At 40.4% G+C, this 18,532-nt stretch overlaps 1 protein-coding gene across 7 annotated transcripts in view; it reads right to left on the reverse strand.

Annotated features, from left to right (window-relative positions):
- The window catches only part of C1H1orf141 (chromosome 1 C1orf141 homolog), a 69,452-nt gene that overhangs the window by 45,221 nt on the left and 5,699 nt on the right, over nucleotides 1-18,532 (reverse strand). For 3 of the 7 annotated variants that reach the window (XM_050762805.1, XM_050763294.1, XM_050763208.1), the window contains exons 2-6: nucleotides 18,034-18,090; nucleotides 17,500-17,579; nucleotides 17,250-17,311; nucleotides 7,568-7,659; nucleotides 6,113-6,270 (exon numbers count right to left, since the gene is read on the reverse strand). In XM_050762805.1, the coding sequence (XP_050618762.1) occupies nucleotides 6,113-6,270; nucleotides 7,568-7,642 (233 nt within the window). In that variant the 5' untranslated portion in view covers nucleotides 7,643-7,659; nucleotides 17,250-17,311; nucleotides 17,500-17,579; nucleotides 18,034-18,090. The other 4 variants (XM_050762892.1, XM_050763123.1, XM_050762976.1 and 1 more) reach the window with 4 other exon arrangements.

The following is an 18,532-nucleotide window of genomic DNA, read 5'->3' on the forward strand; positions in this document are numbered from 1 at the left end:
CTTCCCAACTGGAAATTGCTTATGGAAATTCTTTGGAATGTTTTATGTTTTTATAGGAAGGCAGCTTTGAGAAAGAATCCCAGAACATTGTGGCATCACAGAATAATTTTTAAAATATTTTTTCTGTAATAAGATACCCAGCTTGGGATCTTTATTTTATTCATATTTAATTTTAATTTGGGAAAATACTCTTCCCTGTAATTTTCACAGAAAAAAAAATACATAGGTAGATTACTTTCTAAAACCTTTCATTTCCAAAAAAAACTCTTTTGTTCTCATACATAAATGATGTTTCATATAAATAGAGGATTCCTCAATTGCCATGCTGTTCAAAAGTTGGAAATAATTTACTGTTTTCTAGCCTCAGAGATGCAGAGAGATCTATAAAACTGATTTTGTTTCCTTTCCTTTGTAATTAACTTGTTTTTTCTGCCTTTTGAATTAAGTAATTTTACCGTAAGTTAAGCACTTGGTGACCTTTTTGATCTGAAACTTCAAGTCTATCTTCAAACCATGGGCATTTTTTTTCTAATATTACTTTGATTATTTCCTAAACATCTGTCTCTCTCTTCTAATTTATGTATTAAGCACATATTTACATATTGAGTATCCCAAACCATACTAAATGTTTCTTGTCAATATGACTTCCATTTTTTTTTTATATTTGCTAGATTGTGCCTCTATTATTGACCCAGTTTTCACCAATATTCTATTTTTTTTAAGGGTTTTTTTTTTTTTTTTTTTTTTTTTGAGACAGGGTCTTACCCTGTCACCCAGGCTGGGGTGCAGTGGTGTAGTCATAGCTCACTGCAGCCTTTAAATGCTGGTCTCAAGCAGTCCTCCTGACTCAGCCTCCTGAGTAGCTGGGATTACAGGTGTGAGCCACCAGACTCAGCTTGTATTCTATTTTTAATTTTTCTTTGTAGCTGTTGGTTCAGAAATGCTTATTTTTAATGTCTTTTTCCCCCTGATTATTTCTATCCTTAAGAGACATATTGTCTAAAGTTTTCTTCTGTTCTTTCCATTAAATTAGACTCATTAGGAGCCACCCGTTCTAATTGTTTGGCTTCATCTCCCTCCTTCAAGTAAGAGTCCCTTTCAATGATCCGTGATTTCTCTTTGACTACTCTTCATGGCAAGTGTAGGTTCCTTCCACACCTCAGAAGCTCAGGCTATTTCGGTCTCAGGTAATATCAGACAGTGACAGAGACGATCCATTTGTAATGAATGAGTGGCAAATAGGCTGTCATATTGGGATCTCTTGATTGAGGGAGTGTGAAATAAAGAGGCCTGTAGTAGTGCTTCTTAAACTGCTAGCTGTGTGTCAGAATCACATGGAGTGCTTTGGAAAAACGTCTGCACCCAGACCAAAATTCAGCATACTCATCCTATAGTCAGCCCTGTGGAACCCCTGAATACAAAAATTTGGCCCTCCACATATACGTGGTTTCTTATCCTGCAAATACTGTATTTTTAATCTGTGTTTGGTTGTAGATGCAGAACCTACCGATACGGAGGCCTGAATGCATTTATTGAAAAAACCCACATATAAACGGAACCAAGTAGTTCAAACCCGTGTTGTTCAAAGGTCAACTATATTACATTAAATAGCAATTTGGGTTCACTTCTGGAAATAGAAGCTGATGGTTTGGACTAGTTATCCCTCTAAGAACAACTAGAAAAGCTGGACAAAATATCAAAATATTTGAGTATACCTGAGAGCTCCCAAAGCAGTAAGGATTTAGGGGGCCAAGAGCTGTAAGAAGAGTGAAGCTCAGGTAAGAATGGCATTTGGACTTGCATGTTTGTCAATTCCAAATCAGCAGGAGAGTTCAAAAAGCCCTGTGTTGCTTTTAGCAAACTTATAGGGCTATGGAAACAAAACTGAAATTCAGGACCCACAGAAGAAAGGCCCCAGAATACCCTTCGGACTTGGGTTGGGACCCCAAAGCTTTATAGTTCGTAACCTATTTAATGGAGAGCAATAAATAGACAAGCCCTCAAAAGAACAGAAGTCTAGTGTTGAATGATCTCTACCCGATCTAGGATTGCAAATGCCCCTAGCCTAGTCATTTGCCAAAAACCAGGACAAATTTTCTCTGGAGAAGAAACCATCTAGAGCTTCAAATATCTATACTTTTACAATGGCATTGTCCCATTCTCGATAAAAAATAACCAGGCATGTGAGGAGATAATACAATAAGCTTCTAAACAACAACAAAAAAAGGTAACAGACAGAGACCCACAGGGGACTACATAAAATAGCAATGCTTGGTATGTCCAGAGAATTAAACGGCAATTTACAACATCTGTTATATTTCTTCATTTTTGCATAAATTAATTGAGTTCTTATATTTTTAAATATAGCAAGGAATTAATATGTTTTGCTATTTTAAAGAGTTGTATTTGGGGTTTTTTTGTTTTTTTTAGATAGAGTCTTGCTGTGTTGCCCAGGCTAGAGTGCAGTGGTGTGATCATAGCTCTCTGTAGCCTCAAACTCGTGGGCTCAAGCAATCCTCCTGCCTTAGTCTCACAAGTAGCTGGAACTATAAGTGTGCACCACCACGTCTGGCTAATTTTTTTAAAAAAATTGTTTTCAGTAGAGACAGGAACTTACTGTGTTGGCCAAGTTTGTCTCAAACTCCTGGGCTCAAGCAATCCTCCCATCTCATCCTCCCAAAGTGATGGGATTACAGGCATGAGCCACAGCCGCCCAGCCAAGTGTTCTATTTTATTAAACAAAAATTATACAGGGAGTGTTAAAACTATGAGTGTTACTAGGAACTGTATCTTTTGGTTGAATTCACCAATATCTAAGGAAGTTTGTTTCAGTCTGAGGAATAGTACAAAACTGCTGCATAAGGAAAGCTACTGAGAGACAGGAAGGTAGTAGATAGGAGTGGTCTTAGATGCAGATGCCATAGTTCAGATAGGCTGCTGCTTGGACTTAGATACATATTCGAGATCATCATCTCAATTATTTCAAACAAATTTTATTTTCTTTGGCTAGAGTTATATCCTATTTATTTTTATTTTTTTATTTTATTTTATTTATTTATTTTTTTTGAGACGGAGTCTTGCTCTGTCACCCAGGCTGGAGTGCAGTGGCCGGATCTCAGCTCACTGCAAGCTCCGCCTCCCGGGTTCACGCCATTCTCCTGCCTCAGCCTCCCGAGTAGCTGGGACTACAGGCGTCCGCCACCACGCCCGGCTAGTTTTTTGTATTGAGACAGGGTTTCACCGTGTTAGCCAGGATGGTCTCGATCTCCTGACCTCGTGATCCGCCCGTCTCGGCCTCCCAAAGTGCTGGGATTACAGGCTTGAGCCACCGCTCCCGGCCTAGAGTTATATCCTAATTCTTGTGTAAATTCTTGAAAGTTTTATGTTTTTTTTTTTTTTTTTTTTTGCTGGTGTTGGACACATGGTTTTTGCTTGTGTTAGACATACGGATATTGATCAAACCGAATTTACTTGGTCTTTGGATCTTAGAAATATGTGCCTCTTTGCTTTTTATACTTAAGACTCTGGCTTTGCTGCTAGCCCCAAACATCCCAGTCATCCAGGTTACACTTAAAAGGAGCGTTGCTCAGTTATTGATGGGTTATATTGTCACTAACACAAGATCAATGATGCCTGTATAAGCTATTTAGAAAATAATCTTATCAGGCAGGAAAGGGATAGCAACAATATCATCCTGGGAAATACTGCCATAAAACATTGCATGTTACCTTTAAATGTGCCTAATGAGTCATTAGCCATATACTATACTGCTACACAAAGGCATATATGTAATATGTAAATATAAAATGCAAAAATCATGACATACATTTTCCCTTCTCCACATTCTCAGCTTCCATTTTATGCAATGTTTTTCTGTGTATTTCTAAAATATTCCATTTCACTATGGATAGTTCTATAAATTATTTGGGAGCAGAATTATTGGCTGTGTCTACATAAAAAATAAAGTAGTAATGTAAGAAGTTTGTGATAAAGCTAAATTATATAAACTACCGATATGTATTTACTTGTGCTAGAAACAAACTCCTTTGTCTTATCTTAGAGTTCTACATGGAAACATGTTCTGATATCCTGGTAAATCAAGAATAACAAAAATCTGAGTGAGCTGTATTTTGTGCCATAATCAGAATACAGATATTAGCTACACAAATAATGTTTTTTTACTTTAGATTCAGACTTGCTTGTCCAACTTTCTTCCAGATATCTCTACCTGAATTTCCCATGGGCATCTAAAACTTAACATCTACAAAATAAATCCCAGCCCTTCTCACTTTGATCCTCTTGTCCACCCCAATCTCCTTTTCCTCACTTGGTCTCTGCCTAAGTACAAAGCACTACAATGCACCTAGTTACCAAGCCCCAAAGCTTGCAGTCATCCTATTGAATGGGGTACAGTAGTAATGAAGAACGCAGGCTCTGAAATCAGACTTCTAAGGTTCAAATCCAGCCTTGCAACTTGTTAGCTGTGTGACCTTGAGCAAATTGTTTAAGCTCACCCAGACTTAGTTTTTTCATCTGTAAAACTGCACTAAAACATCGGGCTAAAAAAGTTTGTTTCACTCTGAGCAATAATACAAAACTGCTGCATGAGGAAAGCTACTTGGAGACAATCAGGTGGTAGGTCTTAATCAGAACACTTACATGAAAATGTAAGTAAGTAGGAGTAGTCTTAGATGGAAATGTCATGGTCTGTTTATTCGTTTTTTGAGATAGTCTTGCTCTATTGCCCAAGCTGGAGTGCAGTGGCGTGATCTCAGCTCACAGCAACCTCTGCCTCCCGAGTTCAAGCAATTCTCGTGCCTCAGCCTCCCAAGTAGCTGGGACTACAGGCATGTACCACCAAGCCCAGCTAATTTTTAAAAAATGTGTTTTAGTAGGGATGGGGTTTCACCATGTTGCCCAGGCTGGTCTCAAACTCCTGATCTCAGGCTATCCACCCACCTCGGCCTCCCAATGTGTTAGGATTACAGGCGTGAGCCACCGTGCCCAGCCCACAAATGTCACAGTGCTCATGTAGGCTGCTTAGTGTATAGTGTCATAGCTGCTGCCTAACTAAACTATGTGTGAAAATCAAGGTCACATAGCTAACAAATGGCAAGGCTGGATTTAAACCTTAGCAGTCTGATTTCAGGGCCTGTGCTCTTCATCACTACTGTACCCCATTCAATAGGATGACTGTGAGCTTTTGGGCTTGGTGACTGGGTGCACTGTAGTGCTTTGTACTTAGGCAGAGAACAAGTGAGGAAAACTTGTTATCCAGAATAAATGAGATAAGGACAGTATCCACGATACCACCAATGTCCAATTAATTTGTAGTTCTATTGATTCCACATCTTAGTATTTCTTTTTTCTGAACTCTCCTTTACAATTCTGATGTATTTGGAAAAATTTTATAGCATTATGCATGCACTAAATGCCAGTGAAAGACCAAGTATGACATATTTAGGCTATCCCTTCTAAGTGCGCAGAGAAATTGCCTTACTTGGCTTTCTAGGCAGACTTTTTCTTAAGCATATCAGTTAAAGTTTGCATTAAATCCTGACATTAATTTGGGGCAACATAATTGAGCTCAAGAAAATTCAGAATTGTAATTACCATCTACACTAGTAAAATATTATACATAATAAATATTTTATAAACTAGGAATATTCAGAAAGCTAATCTAGTATATTTTAACTCATAACCCTTATAAAATATGCCATACAACTTTCATTTAATATACATTGCATAATCTAAGACAAATATAAAGTAATGTTTTAAAACTCTGAACTGGGCCAGGTGTGGTGGCTCATGCCTGTAATACCAGTACTTTGGGAAGCCCAAGTGGGTGGATCTCTTGAGGTCAGAAGTTTAAGACCAGCCTGGGCAACATGGGAAAACCCCATCTCTATTAAAAATATAAAAAATTAGCCAGGCATGGTGGTGCACGACTGTAGTCCCAGCTATTCGGGAGGCCAAGGTGAGAAGTTGAGGCTGCAGTGAGCCATGTTTGCACCACTGCACTCTAGCCTAGGCAATGAAGTGAGTCCCTGTTTCAAAAACAAACAAAGAAACAAATTCTGAACTGAAAATTTAAGGTGGTTATGATAGTTACATTTTTGATTTTGTAATGCTGCATGACTTGTCTTCTTTGATCTTTGATATTGCCTTAGATGCAGATGTAGCAATAGCCTCTTCAAATTCCAACTGAAAATCAAATGTCAGGGGTAGAGCCATAGTTGTTTTTCTTCCTTCACTCTGAAGCCTGTTTATCTGCAGCAAAGCCAAAGTGGAAAAAAAAAAGATGAGTACTTTTTATATGGGGAAAATCTTAGGTGGAGAGAAAAAAAATAATCTCACTTTACGTGCACAAACACACACACACACAGAGAGAGAGAGAGAGAGAGAATTTAGGTGCCAGGCAATAATGGAAAAATAGTACAGATTAAAAATTGGGGGTCTAGTGCACCAACTGTTTTTATGCCTTTGCTGTGTGACCTGAGCCATTCTTTTCCCATCTGTAAAATGTGGGGGTAGGACTAGAGGATTATTAAGGCTCCCTCCTAATTCTAAAATACAGAATGTAAGGAAAGACCTAGATATTTAGATGCAGAGAGTTCTTGGAACCATAGTAGGCATGTCTCTCCAGCCAGCTCCTCTTCCTGTAGCCATGCACACGGTGAATCACACCGATCTTCCTCTAGTCGTGTGAGCCAGAAATAGAGTGAAGAAAGCAATCAAAAGAGGACTTTGTTAAAATCCTTATACAAATGGACTGAAAAAGAAAAAGGATCTAGCTAAAAGGTGGATAAAGGAGCCGAAAGTTTTCTCTAAAAAATTCTCTCAGAGCATAGCACAAAGGAATAAAGAGATGAAAGCCCTGAAAGCAAAGTCAAAGGATATGGGAGACTTCTGCTTCTGCCAATAGATGAAGCACTATGGAATTAATCGCCTGCTTTCAACAACTAGGAGCTCAGGCAAAATATATGAAAACAACTACCCTCAGCTATTAGAAAACAGAGTAGGACAGATCGCTGAGAGAAGGGAAACAACTGAGGTCCACCCTCCAATAGCCCAGCTTACTTCCCGGAGGTGGTTTGGGAGCTGAGGTGCAGGGAGGAGAAACTCATTGTATTGGGGGAACTCAAACCAAATCTTGTGGCTTTGAGCTTGCTAAAGTTAAGAGAAAGTTTGCACCAGCAATCACACTCTCAGGCATTTACTTCAGAGAAATGGAAACTCATGTTCACACAAAAACCTGGATGCAAATGTCCATAGCAGCTTTATTTGATTTTTTAAGCAACTTTATTTTTACTAGTCAAACCATGAAAACAATCTAAAAGCCCTTCATTGGATGATTGCTTGAAACTTTGTACATCTATATAATGGAATACTACTCAGCAATAAAATTTTTATATTTTTATACATTACCTTTTCAGCCAGGATAGTTGCTTTTTACAAATTAGTTTATATCATATTAATGTATCATTAGTTAAAAAGTAAAATTATTCACATTTGAAATGTTAACCTGTTAATGATTAAATTGAATTGTAGCTTATACTTAACAAACCTTTGTTCTTCTGGCCAAGATTCTCTCTGCTTGCTTATCAAGGACATCTAAGTTCTCTAAGATTTTTTCTGCCATTGTCAATCACTAAATTCCTATTTTAAAATAAGGAGGAAGAAGAACAAATCAATTCGAATTTAAACATATAACTAGGCATAAGTTTTCAAAAGACCCACTTTTACATTACTGTTTTAGGTAAATAATAGAATTGTTTAAATCATACAGTAAATCATAGAATTGTAAATGTACCCAAGTTTTTTCAGTTGAAGGCCATATGATCAGAACTCCCAGATGTGTACAGGCCCCATGAATTTTTAAATTTATGATAAAGGTGAGGGGGAGAAAGTTCATGATTACCATGAGAACCATATGTGACTTATACTTGAAGCAAGACCATGTGGCTTGAATTATATCTATTTCCTTTTTTTTTTTCTTTTTAAGTTAAAAACATATCAAGCTAGGAGTAGGACTTAATTTTGGTGGTGGTGGTGTGTTGTTGAGACAGAGTCTTGCTCTGTCACCCAGGCTGGAGTGCAGTGGCATGATCTTGGCTCACTGCAACCTCCGTCTCCTGGGTTCAAGCGATTTTCCTGCCTAAGCCTAACTAAACTAAACTTCCTAACTAAAACACAGTGAGAAGTCAGGGTAAGAGAAAACACTCAGGGCACAGAACATTGCTCCAAAAATGCAGTCCATCTGCAAGTCTGGCAGCTGAAATTGACTGCTGTAACCTAAACCAGTTGTATCTAATAGCTACTGAAAAGACCTGTGGCAACTCTAAGCCAATTTTGCCCACAACCTTCACTTATCAATCTTGTCAGTGCCTCAAAACCTCACTAGTGCCAATTTGTAACATTCCCTGGTTTTATAAAACCTCTAACCTATTCTTTGTTCTTCAGAATATACTGAATATAAGCCTCCTGAATAGCTGGGATTACAGGCGTGCACCACCACACCCAGCTAATTTTTGTATTTTTAGTAGAGACAGGGTTTCACCATGTTGGCCAGGCTGGTCTCAAACTCCTGACCTCAAGTGATCCGCCTGTCTCAGCCTCCCAAAGTGCTGGGATTACAGATGTGAGCCACCGTACCCGGCCAGGAGTAGGACTTTGGACATATCTATTTTCTTTCTGTCATGATATAATTTTAATCAAAGTAAATGCAAGGAACTCATATTTCTATAATTAATTGCTTCAAATTAAATTGGTCAGTGATCCAAGACTGTTAACAGCATGTAGCAGGTAATTAGTCACACATAAGTAGCAACAACTAAGCTGGATAGGTTCCATTGCCATAATAGTTCATATTTCCTAGTTAATTAATATTGCTAACAGTCTCATCTGAGGTCAAGCAGTCCATATTAAGCTTAGGGAGCTGTATAAGACATCAGAACCTGGTCTAATTTATTACATCTTCAGATGAGAAAACTGAAGGCCACAAAGTACCCTATTAGTGTAGTAGAAATAGCTAGGGCAGAGTAGAGGCAAGAATCCAGGAATATCAACCCAAAACTCCCTTTATTTATTTATTTATTTAAAAAATCTGTGTAGATGGGCCAGGCACAGTGGCTCATGCCTGTAATCCCAGCACTTTGGGAGGCTGAGGCAGGCAGATCACTTGAGGTCAGGAGGTCAAGACCAGCCTGGCCAACATAGTGAAACCCTGTCTCTACTAAAAATACAAAAATTAGCCAGGCATGGTGGCACATGCTTGTAATCCCAGCAACTTGGGAGGCTGAGGAGGAGGATCACTTGAACCCAGGAGGCAGAGGTTGCAGTGAGCCGAGATGGCGTGCCACTGTGCTCCAGCCTGGCTGACAGAGTATGACTCTGTCTCAAAAAGAAAAAAAAAGATAGTGTAGATGACCATGCAGTCAGTATATTTTTGCTCACTGAATTAAATGGGCTCCAGGGGCATTTAAGTGTAAAAGTTATATGGTTCACAGAAAGTACAGAATCATCAATGTTTTCAATGAATATTAATGTTAATACTAAGGTTCTTTCCAGCTCAAAAAAAATCTGATATTTCTCCTATATTGTATATTATTCCAGCAGTGCCACATGGAGACAACAGTTCATCAAAGGAGAAAGATTCAGGATACTATGCCAAAAGTTTACATTATTTTGTAATTGGTTTCTTTCAGCTTTTTTTTTTTTTTTTTACTCTTTTTTCCTTCACCATACATTGCCCTGAGTATGAATTCTTCATGCACTGATAGTGACATCCCATTCCAGCATGCCCTCTATCATGTCACTACATCCAGATTTTCCCTCCATCACATGATGTAGTCCAGTGTGACAAAGAAATTACACAGACGGCCTGGGTGTGGTGGTGCGTGCCTATAATCCCAGCTACTTGGGAGGCTGATGCAAGAGGATTGCTTGACCCTAGGAATTTGAGACCACTCTGGGCAACATAGCAAGACCTCATCTCAAAAAGAGAAAAAAAAAAGTAGCCGGGCACAGTAGCACGCATCTATAGTCCCAGCTGCTGGGGAGGCTGAGGTGGGAGGATCAAAAGGATCATTTGAGTCCAGCAGTTCCAGGCTGCAGTGACCTATGATCATGCTACTGCACTCCTGCTTTGGTGACAAACAGAGCAAGACCCCATTTCTTTAAAAAAATGTGACACAGAGGAAATTCTGGGCCATACGGGTACAAGCAGATAGCATGCCTTGTGACAAACCACACAACCTCAGGTTGCATGCTGGGGAGATCCAGGAATGTGAAAGCTGATCATACGAAATGGGTCACTCTTGTGGTTCCTAACTAAAACACAGTGAGAAGTCAGGGTAAGAGAAAACACTCAGGGCACAGAACATTGCTCCAAAAATGCAGTCCATCTGCAAGTCTGGCAGCTGAAATTGACTGCTGTAACCTAAACCAGTTGTATCTAATAGCTACTGAAAAGACCTGTGGCAACTCTAAGCCAATTTTGCCCACAACCTTCACTTATCAATCTTGTCAGTGCCTCAAAACCTCACTAGTGCCAATTTGTAACATTCCCTGGTTTTATAAAACCTCTAACCTATTCTTTGTTCTTCAGAATATACTGAAGACTACTGCTCTGTGTGTATACCCTAATTGCAATTATTTCCTCCCAAATAAACATTTTGATTTTAGAGATTAGTCTCTATATTTTATTTGACATTGACAGGGTAAAGGCATTAGCACAATGTGAATGCTTATGACTTTCTGGGTTTCTTACAGAACAATAGGGGACAGATTTTGAAAGAGAATATAGATTATGATTATGTGGACATATTTTCTTTTCAGACCCAAGAACCATTCCTCTTGTAAAACTAAACTAAACTAAAACTCTCCGAGGAGTTTTAGCTTTTCTGTTTCCCTTAAACATAATATGAGTTCAAGGGGATGGAGAAGGTGCTCATATTCCCCACCTAAGTTTATTTTACTGGAGACAAAGATTTCTGTTTTTCAGCAAGACACAGGTAAATAACTGGAAGAATCAATGTATTGAAGTGAATGAGTCTCCCAGTTTGGGGAAGGTATAAACTACATGAGGGCCAGCTGAAACAATGCTGCTTACTTGTGAGAAAGAACAGAAAGCAGATCTTTTTAGAGTAAGGTGTCCTACACCTCTCACTTTTAATCACCCCATCTTCAACACCACATAGGACATTTTAAGAGGCAAAAGGTCATCCCATTGTACACACACACACACACACACACACGCACGCACATGCACACACAGCTGTATTTTTCTATATACAGTTAACCATAGCATGAAATAATTTTTATGTTTTTGCTTTAAAAATATTTTGCTAAGAGTAAATTATTTGGCTGTGAATGATTTCTGGAAAATCATTGTGCAGATCATGAATTTTTTTGAAGTGAGAAAAACCAATTATTTTCAAGGGTCAACAACAGTTTTATGAATACTAAATTTGACAGTTAATGAAATCGACTGAATGTTAGTTTTGTAGTATTAATTTCATAGCTTGAAACCAATACAATTTTTTCAGTTTGCAAATTCTTCTCTCCCATTGGTCTTTGGCAATGTGCCAATGGTGCCTAATGGCTAAATGGCCCTGGGAAAAAGTGGAAGTGAGGAAACACTATACATGAACTTGCTTGTTTTCATCATTATATTTCATAAGCTCATCAAGGGCCTATTTTGTGTCTCCTCAAATAAATGCTAAGAGCAAAGGAACATCAGTACTAATATGATGGTGTTCCCCAACTACTTTGCATAAACTAACCACTAATCTTTTAATGCAAGATGAATCAAGATGATATTAAACGGACAGGGTGCAGTGGCTCACACCTGTAATCTCAGCACTTTGGGAGGCCAAGGCAGGTGGATCACTTGAGGTCAGGAGTTTGAGATCAGCCTGGCCAACATGGTGAAACCCTGTCTCTACTAAAAATACAAAAAGTTAGCCAGGCTAGGTGGCGAGCGCCTGTGGTCCCAGCTACTCAGGAGTCTGAGGTGGAATTGCTTGAACTTGGGAGGTGGAGGTGGCAGGGAGCTGAGATCACGCCACTGCACTCCAGCCTGGGTGACAGAGCAAGACTCTGTCATATATATACACATATATTTATATATCATATCTATAAATATATATATAAAGTGTTCCTCAGTGTGATCTATGTTTATGTCCTTTATTATATCTTTTTAATTTTAATATATACTTTGGTGTTCCTACTTTATACTTCTTTTTCTATGAACATATATTGTTATTTGATGATAAGCATTTATTTGTTCATTTGGTCACTGGCTACCTAAATGTATTACATGCAGACATTGTACTAGGTATTCTATCAAATTTACTGAGGAAGTTGGCACCTGGTAAACATTTTCCCTTGTGATCTCCATCTTCCTAGGCAAGGGAGATGCTCTCTCCTATTTCACTAAGAAAACAGGCACCATCAAGCAAGAGCTTCTTCAGCTCCTACCTCTCATACCAAAGTATTATTCATTCCCAACCCTTCTGCACTTCAATTTTAACAGAGGCGTTGGCTCTCCCACCCAAAGCTAATCCCTCCTGATGTACTCTAGACTCCATTGCCTCCAGTCTCCTGAAAGAATTATCTCTATTAGTTATCCCCTTTCTCCTGCAACTTTTATCTATTTCCTTCACAAATTTATTCCTCTTAGCATGCTCAAATTTATTTGCAAAACAGAAAAAAAAGTCTTCTCCGGACCCTGCTAGTTATCATCTCTCTCGTCTTCTGAAGCATTCTACTTAGAGTTGAGGGAAGTGCTCTCATCTAGAATATAGGGTTCTGATGTGGTCACAGAAGCCTAACTCATAGAATCTCAGGGGTGGAATGGATCAGTGGCCTCTCACAGAATTCTTTGAACAGTGGGGCAACATTAACATCAAGAAGACAGACCTTTCTTAAGCTTGCTTTGATTTTCATTGCCATTGTCCTTCTTCAAACCTTCAGGTTGTTACTTTCCCTCCTTTGGGTTATCAAACTATACACCCCCCTAATTTGCCTGCCCCAAACCTTCCTCCTCATTTCTCAAATATTGATTCTTTGAAATGCCATCAGGCTGGGCATGGTGGCTCACACCTGTAATCCCAGCACTTTGGGAGGCCAAGGCAGGCGGATCACTTGAGGTCAGGAGTTCGAGACTAGCCTGGCCAACATGATGAAACCCCGTCTCTATTAAAAAAAGAAAAATACGCTGGGCATGGTGGTGCATGTTTGTAATCCTAGCTAGTCTGGAGGCTGAGGCAGGAGAATCACATGAACCCGGGAGGCAGAGGTTGCAGTGAGCTAAGATCACACTACTGAACTCCAGCCTAGTGACACAGTGAGACTCCTTCTCAAAAACAAACAAACAAAATGCCATCAGAGCTGTCTTTCTTAAACAGGACACTGATCAGGACCAGCTCCAGCCCACAAACCTTGGCTTGCTCTCATAACCTGAAGAACGCCCAAACTCTTCCGAGGACACACGAGACCACTGAAGAAAAGACAGTCCAGGATCTGGCTCAGCCCACCTTTCTAGTTTATTCATCCTACCCCTTTGTGTTCCACCATTTTCTACCATTCTTACTTCCTGGACACGTCCTGCCCTTTTCCCAAGCACACCCTTTACTCATGCGTTTCCTTCTACTCAGAATGTTCTCCCACATGTCTTCCAGTCAAAAGCCTACTCTTTATCAAATATGGTATAAAGACTACCTCTTCTTTTTTTTCTTCTTTTTGAGATGGAGTCTCGCAGTCTAGGCTGGAGTGCAGTGGCTGCAATCTCAGCTCACTGCAAACTCCGCCTCCTGGGTTCAAGTGATTCTCCTGCCTCAGCCTCCTGAGTAGCTGGGATTACAGGTGCCCGACACCATGCCCAGCTAATTTTTGTATTTTTAATAGAGACAGGGTTTCACCATATTGGCCAGGCTGGTCTCAAACTTCTGATCTTGTGATCCACCCGCCTCGGCCTCCCAAAGTGCTGGGATTACAGGCGTGAGCCACAGCGCCCAGCCAAGACTACCTCTTCTATGAAACTTTCCTTGGCATTATCTCATTCCTTGTCTGGGTGACAGTCTATTTGTTGTGTGCTCCTGGCCTCAAGCAATCCTCCAGCCTCTCAGCCTCCTGAGTAGCTGAGATTACAGGCAAGAACCACCACACCAGGTTTTAAGAGGTTTACTCGCTGGGTGTGGTGGCTCACATCTGTAATCCCAGCACTTCGGGAAGCTGAGGCAGGCGGATCACTTGAAGTCAGGAGTTCAAGACCAGCCTGGCCAACATGGTGAAACCCTGTGTCTACTAAAAATACAAAAAAAGTTAGCTGGGCATGGTAGTGCACGCCTGTAATCCCAGCTACTTTGGAGGCTGAGGCAGGAGAATAACCTGAACCTAGGTGGTAGAGGTTGCAGTGAGCCGTGATTGTGGCACTGCACTCCAGCCTGGGTGACAGAGTGAGTCTCCATCTCAAAAAAAAAAAAAAGAGGTTTACTCTTTGACAAATCTCTTCTTCACTAGGTTGAAAACTCATTTAAAGCAAGAATTGACTTACTTACCTCTGAATCTCAGCCTCAGGCAAAGCGTTTTACATCTGACAGGGATTTGAAAATTACAATTTAATTTGCAGATGTCTCTGAACATAACTTTTTAGGAAGAGTAATCCTAATTTATCTGTAATAAATGATGTTACTTCATAATGATTTACTGGAAGATGAAATAAAAAGTTGAGTGAATTATTATAAAATGGGGTTCTTGCCAATCTAAACTTGGTAAAAGTGTTTTGAAAGGAAACTTGGATTTATGTTCTTAATTTCTAGCTCAGTAGTGACAGTTTTTGTTGTTGTTGTTTGTTTTTAAAGAACACAATGAAATAGAGGCCATACCAATTGGGGCAGAATGAATTCCCAATTACTCTCACAGTGAATCATCTACAGGCCTCACTGCAAAGGCTTGTTCACAACAAAAATTGTAGGTCAATATTATTAGCATATCAGAGACTCAGTCATATCTAAAATAAAAATGTCTTAAATATTTTAAGAGAACAATTTTGTTTTAACAGCACCTTTGGGACTAAAAACAAACAAAAATAACAAAACCCAGGGTCATCAATATAATAGGCTCAGCTGAGAAAGGTTCTTCAGCAAGTTTTAAACAACTCAGGAAAACTAAGAATCTCTAAAGTCACAAACTAAAGGCCTGAGAAATTATCTAGAAAATGGAGGCTTAAATTAAAATTCACTTCCATTATGTGGCTTTATCAGTTCAAACGCTTACTCCTTGAGGACAAGGCCACTTCTTTTTTTTTTTTTTTTTTTTTTTTTTTTTTTTGAGACGGAGTCTCGCTCTGCCGCCCAGGCTGGAGTGCAGTGGCCGGATCTCAGCTCACTGCAAGCTCCGCCTCCCGGGTTCACGCCATTCTCCTGCCTCAGCCTCCCGAGTAGTTGGGACTACAGGCGCCCGCCACTGCGCCCGGCTAGTTTTTTGTATTTTTTAGTAGAGACGGCGTTTCACCGTGTTAGCCAGGATGGTCTCGATCTCCTGACCTCGTGATCCGCCCGTCTCGGCCTCCCAAAGTGCTGGGATTACAGGCTTGAGCCACCGCGCCCGGCCCAAGGCCACTTCTTACACTTTTATCTGACATAGCCCACTATTGAGACCACAGTAAGGACTCATTTCATCTGTTAAATGATTAATGTTGACTCAATAAGTAGGCAACTGGCTGAGTTATCTCCATCTCACCTCACATTCCAAGGACAGACTTAGGGGAATCTTTTTTCTTTAAATCCAAAATGTTGATAAATGGCCCATATTATAGGCTGAATTATGTTGTCCCCAAATGCATATGTTGACGTCCTAGGCCCCAGGATCTCAGAATGTGCTTATGTTTGAACGTACATCCTTTACAGAGTAAAGTTAAAATGCGGTTGTTAGGGCAGGCCCCTGGCCAGTATGACTGGTGTCCTATAAGAAGAGGAGATTAGGACACAGGATACACAGAGGAAAGTCCTTGTGAAGATTCAGTGAGAAGGCAGGGCAGCACCCCAAGGCAAGGAGTGAGGCCTCTGAAGAAAACAACCTTGCCCACCCCTTCATTTCCAACTTTCAGTCTCTAGAACTGTGAGAAAACAAATTTCTGTTGTTTAGCCACTCCGTCTGTGATGTTTTGTCATGGCAGTCCCCACAAGCTAGTACAGCCCAGGCACTGAGAACTAATTTAAAAACCCGACTCATGTGCTTAGCGCTACATTATGAATTTTCTTGCTCCTTATTTATTTATTCTTATTTTTGAGGCAGGGTCTCACTCACTCTGTCACCCAGGCTGGAGTGCAGTGGCTGCGTTCAGCTCACTGCAGCCTCCGCCTCCCAGGTTCAAGTGATTCTCCTGCCTCAGCCTCCCGAGTAGCTGGGACTACAAGGCACACACCACCATGCCCATCTAGGTTTTGTATTTTTAGTACAGACGGGGTTTCGCCATTTTGGCCAGGTTGGTTTCGAACTCCTAACCTCAAGTGATCTGCGTGCCTCAGCCTCCCAAAGTGCTGGGATTACAGGCGTGAGCCACCACGCCCGGCCTGGAAGGGAAGTTTCTAAGAAAAACTATTAAGGAATTTAAAAACTATGATGTACGTGTATTGTGGAGTATTATTGTGGGCAACTAATCTGATAATAATTGGAAGAATTGATTAACCAGCTCGAAATCGCAGCACAATTACCGCAGGGGTGATCAGCTCCCACCAGCCATTCCAGGAGGTTGGGAGTCGTCAATTTGGAAGTGTATCAATTAAGTGGCCCCGGCGCCCCTCGTCACCTTCCCCCAGGCGCCTCCTTCTCGCTGGAAACGTAGGGAACCCGACTCAAACGCTCTATGCCTATGGTCGTTTCACGGGAGAGCAAAATTAAGGGCAATATTGAGGACGCTCATTAATATTTAGTTTAGAAGACGGAAAGGTTCTTCAGCGAACCTGGAAGAGGCCCCCGGGCCCGCCTCCCGCCGCGGTCCCACACTCGCCTGACCTGACCCACACTCTCCCTGTCGAGGCCCCGCTAGAGAACGTCCCACCGACTACAGGGACAGAAAAGCCGTTTATGTAAAACGATATTTTTCCTATTTCGCCCCCACCCTCGTACAAATTTTGATTTTCCGCTTTTCCAACGCTTCCGCACCCTGAAACAAACCTCGTCTTCCTTTCCTCCCTCTTCTGGCTCCGAGGGCTACGCGCCCCGCCCCCACCCTTCAGTACCTTAGCAACGCGTCCTCCGTCCGTAGAAACCGGTTTCCGATCTCTGCCCACTTCTGAAAGGCCTAGAGAGCAGAGTTCTCTTCTCAGAGGGGCTTCGCTCACAGACTTTTGTCACTAAAAGCCCAGACTCCCCAGATGCTTACGGATATTAATACCGATTATGCTGAAGGAGTGGAAGGAGAGTCAAGTAAAGGAAGAGGATCAAGTAAAAAGAACTGGAGAACAGTGACTTTGTTTCCTCTTACTGTACCTCCTTTCTCCTTTTGTGCTATCCTGGAAACATCAAATTTCAAAAAGAAGCTTACAAAGTCCACCATGCAGCTTGCGGATCTGAATGGAAGTCAACAGTTTATATTTGAATATTTGATGGAAGATTGCTTTCATGGCTTATGGTATTTAAAAACAACAATAAAAACAAAAAACCATTTTATTTCCAAGACCAAGAAACCTCCCATGTGCTTAGTAAAATCACCCCTGTATTACTCAAGTTGTATAGCAAACTTGGCTGCACACACATACCATGTAGCGTTTTTATGAGACATAATGGTGATGCACTCTGACATACATTCTGCTGTATTTACTGTATCCTAAGGAAACATTTGTCCTTAATGCTCACTTGTGTGAGCAGAAACTGCACTAAGGCCATGGGAATCATTTATTTTTAGAGTCATAATCTAAGAACGACTGACTTGAAAACAGCTTGTATTTAATTAAAAATGATGGGGAATTTCACAACATTGGTTAAATTTTAAGTCAGGGGTTGGTCATCATTCCAAGAATATACCTTATCTGATGTATCAAAATAGGAGGAAAAAAGCTTTAAAAAACAGCATTTCAACATCTGTGAAAAGAAGAGGAAAAAAAACACCTGCATTAGTCATCACAAGTCCGTGCTAGTGGCAATGGTAAAACTGCAAAAAAAAAAAAAAAAAAAAAAGTATAGTTATGTAGCAATCCAAATTTGGCTAGAAATTGATATTAATAGTCAAGGCATGAAAACACTGGAATCAATGTATTTCAAATATTTGAAAAACAAACAATACAATAATTAAAAGTAGAAGGTAGTTTGATTCTTTTCTTTTTTTTTTTTCTTTTTAAGGCAAAGTCTTGCTCTGTTGCACAGACTGGAGCACAGTGGCATGATCATAGCCCACTGCAACCTCAACCTCCTGGGCTCAAGTGATCCTCCCACCTCAGCCTCCCTAGTAGCCAGGACTACAGATGCATGCCACTATGCCTAGCTAATTTTTTTATTTCTATTTTTTGTAGAGACAGGGGCCTCA

Source organism: Macaca thibetana, chromosome 1, assembly GCF_024542745.1.
Source record: "Macaca thibetana thibetana isolate TM-01 chromosome 1, ASM2454274v1, whole genome shotgun sequence".
NCBI lineage: Eukaryota > Metazoa > Chordata > Mammalia > Primates > Cercopithecidae > Macaca > Macaca thibetana.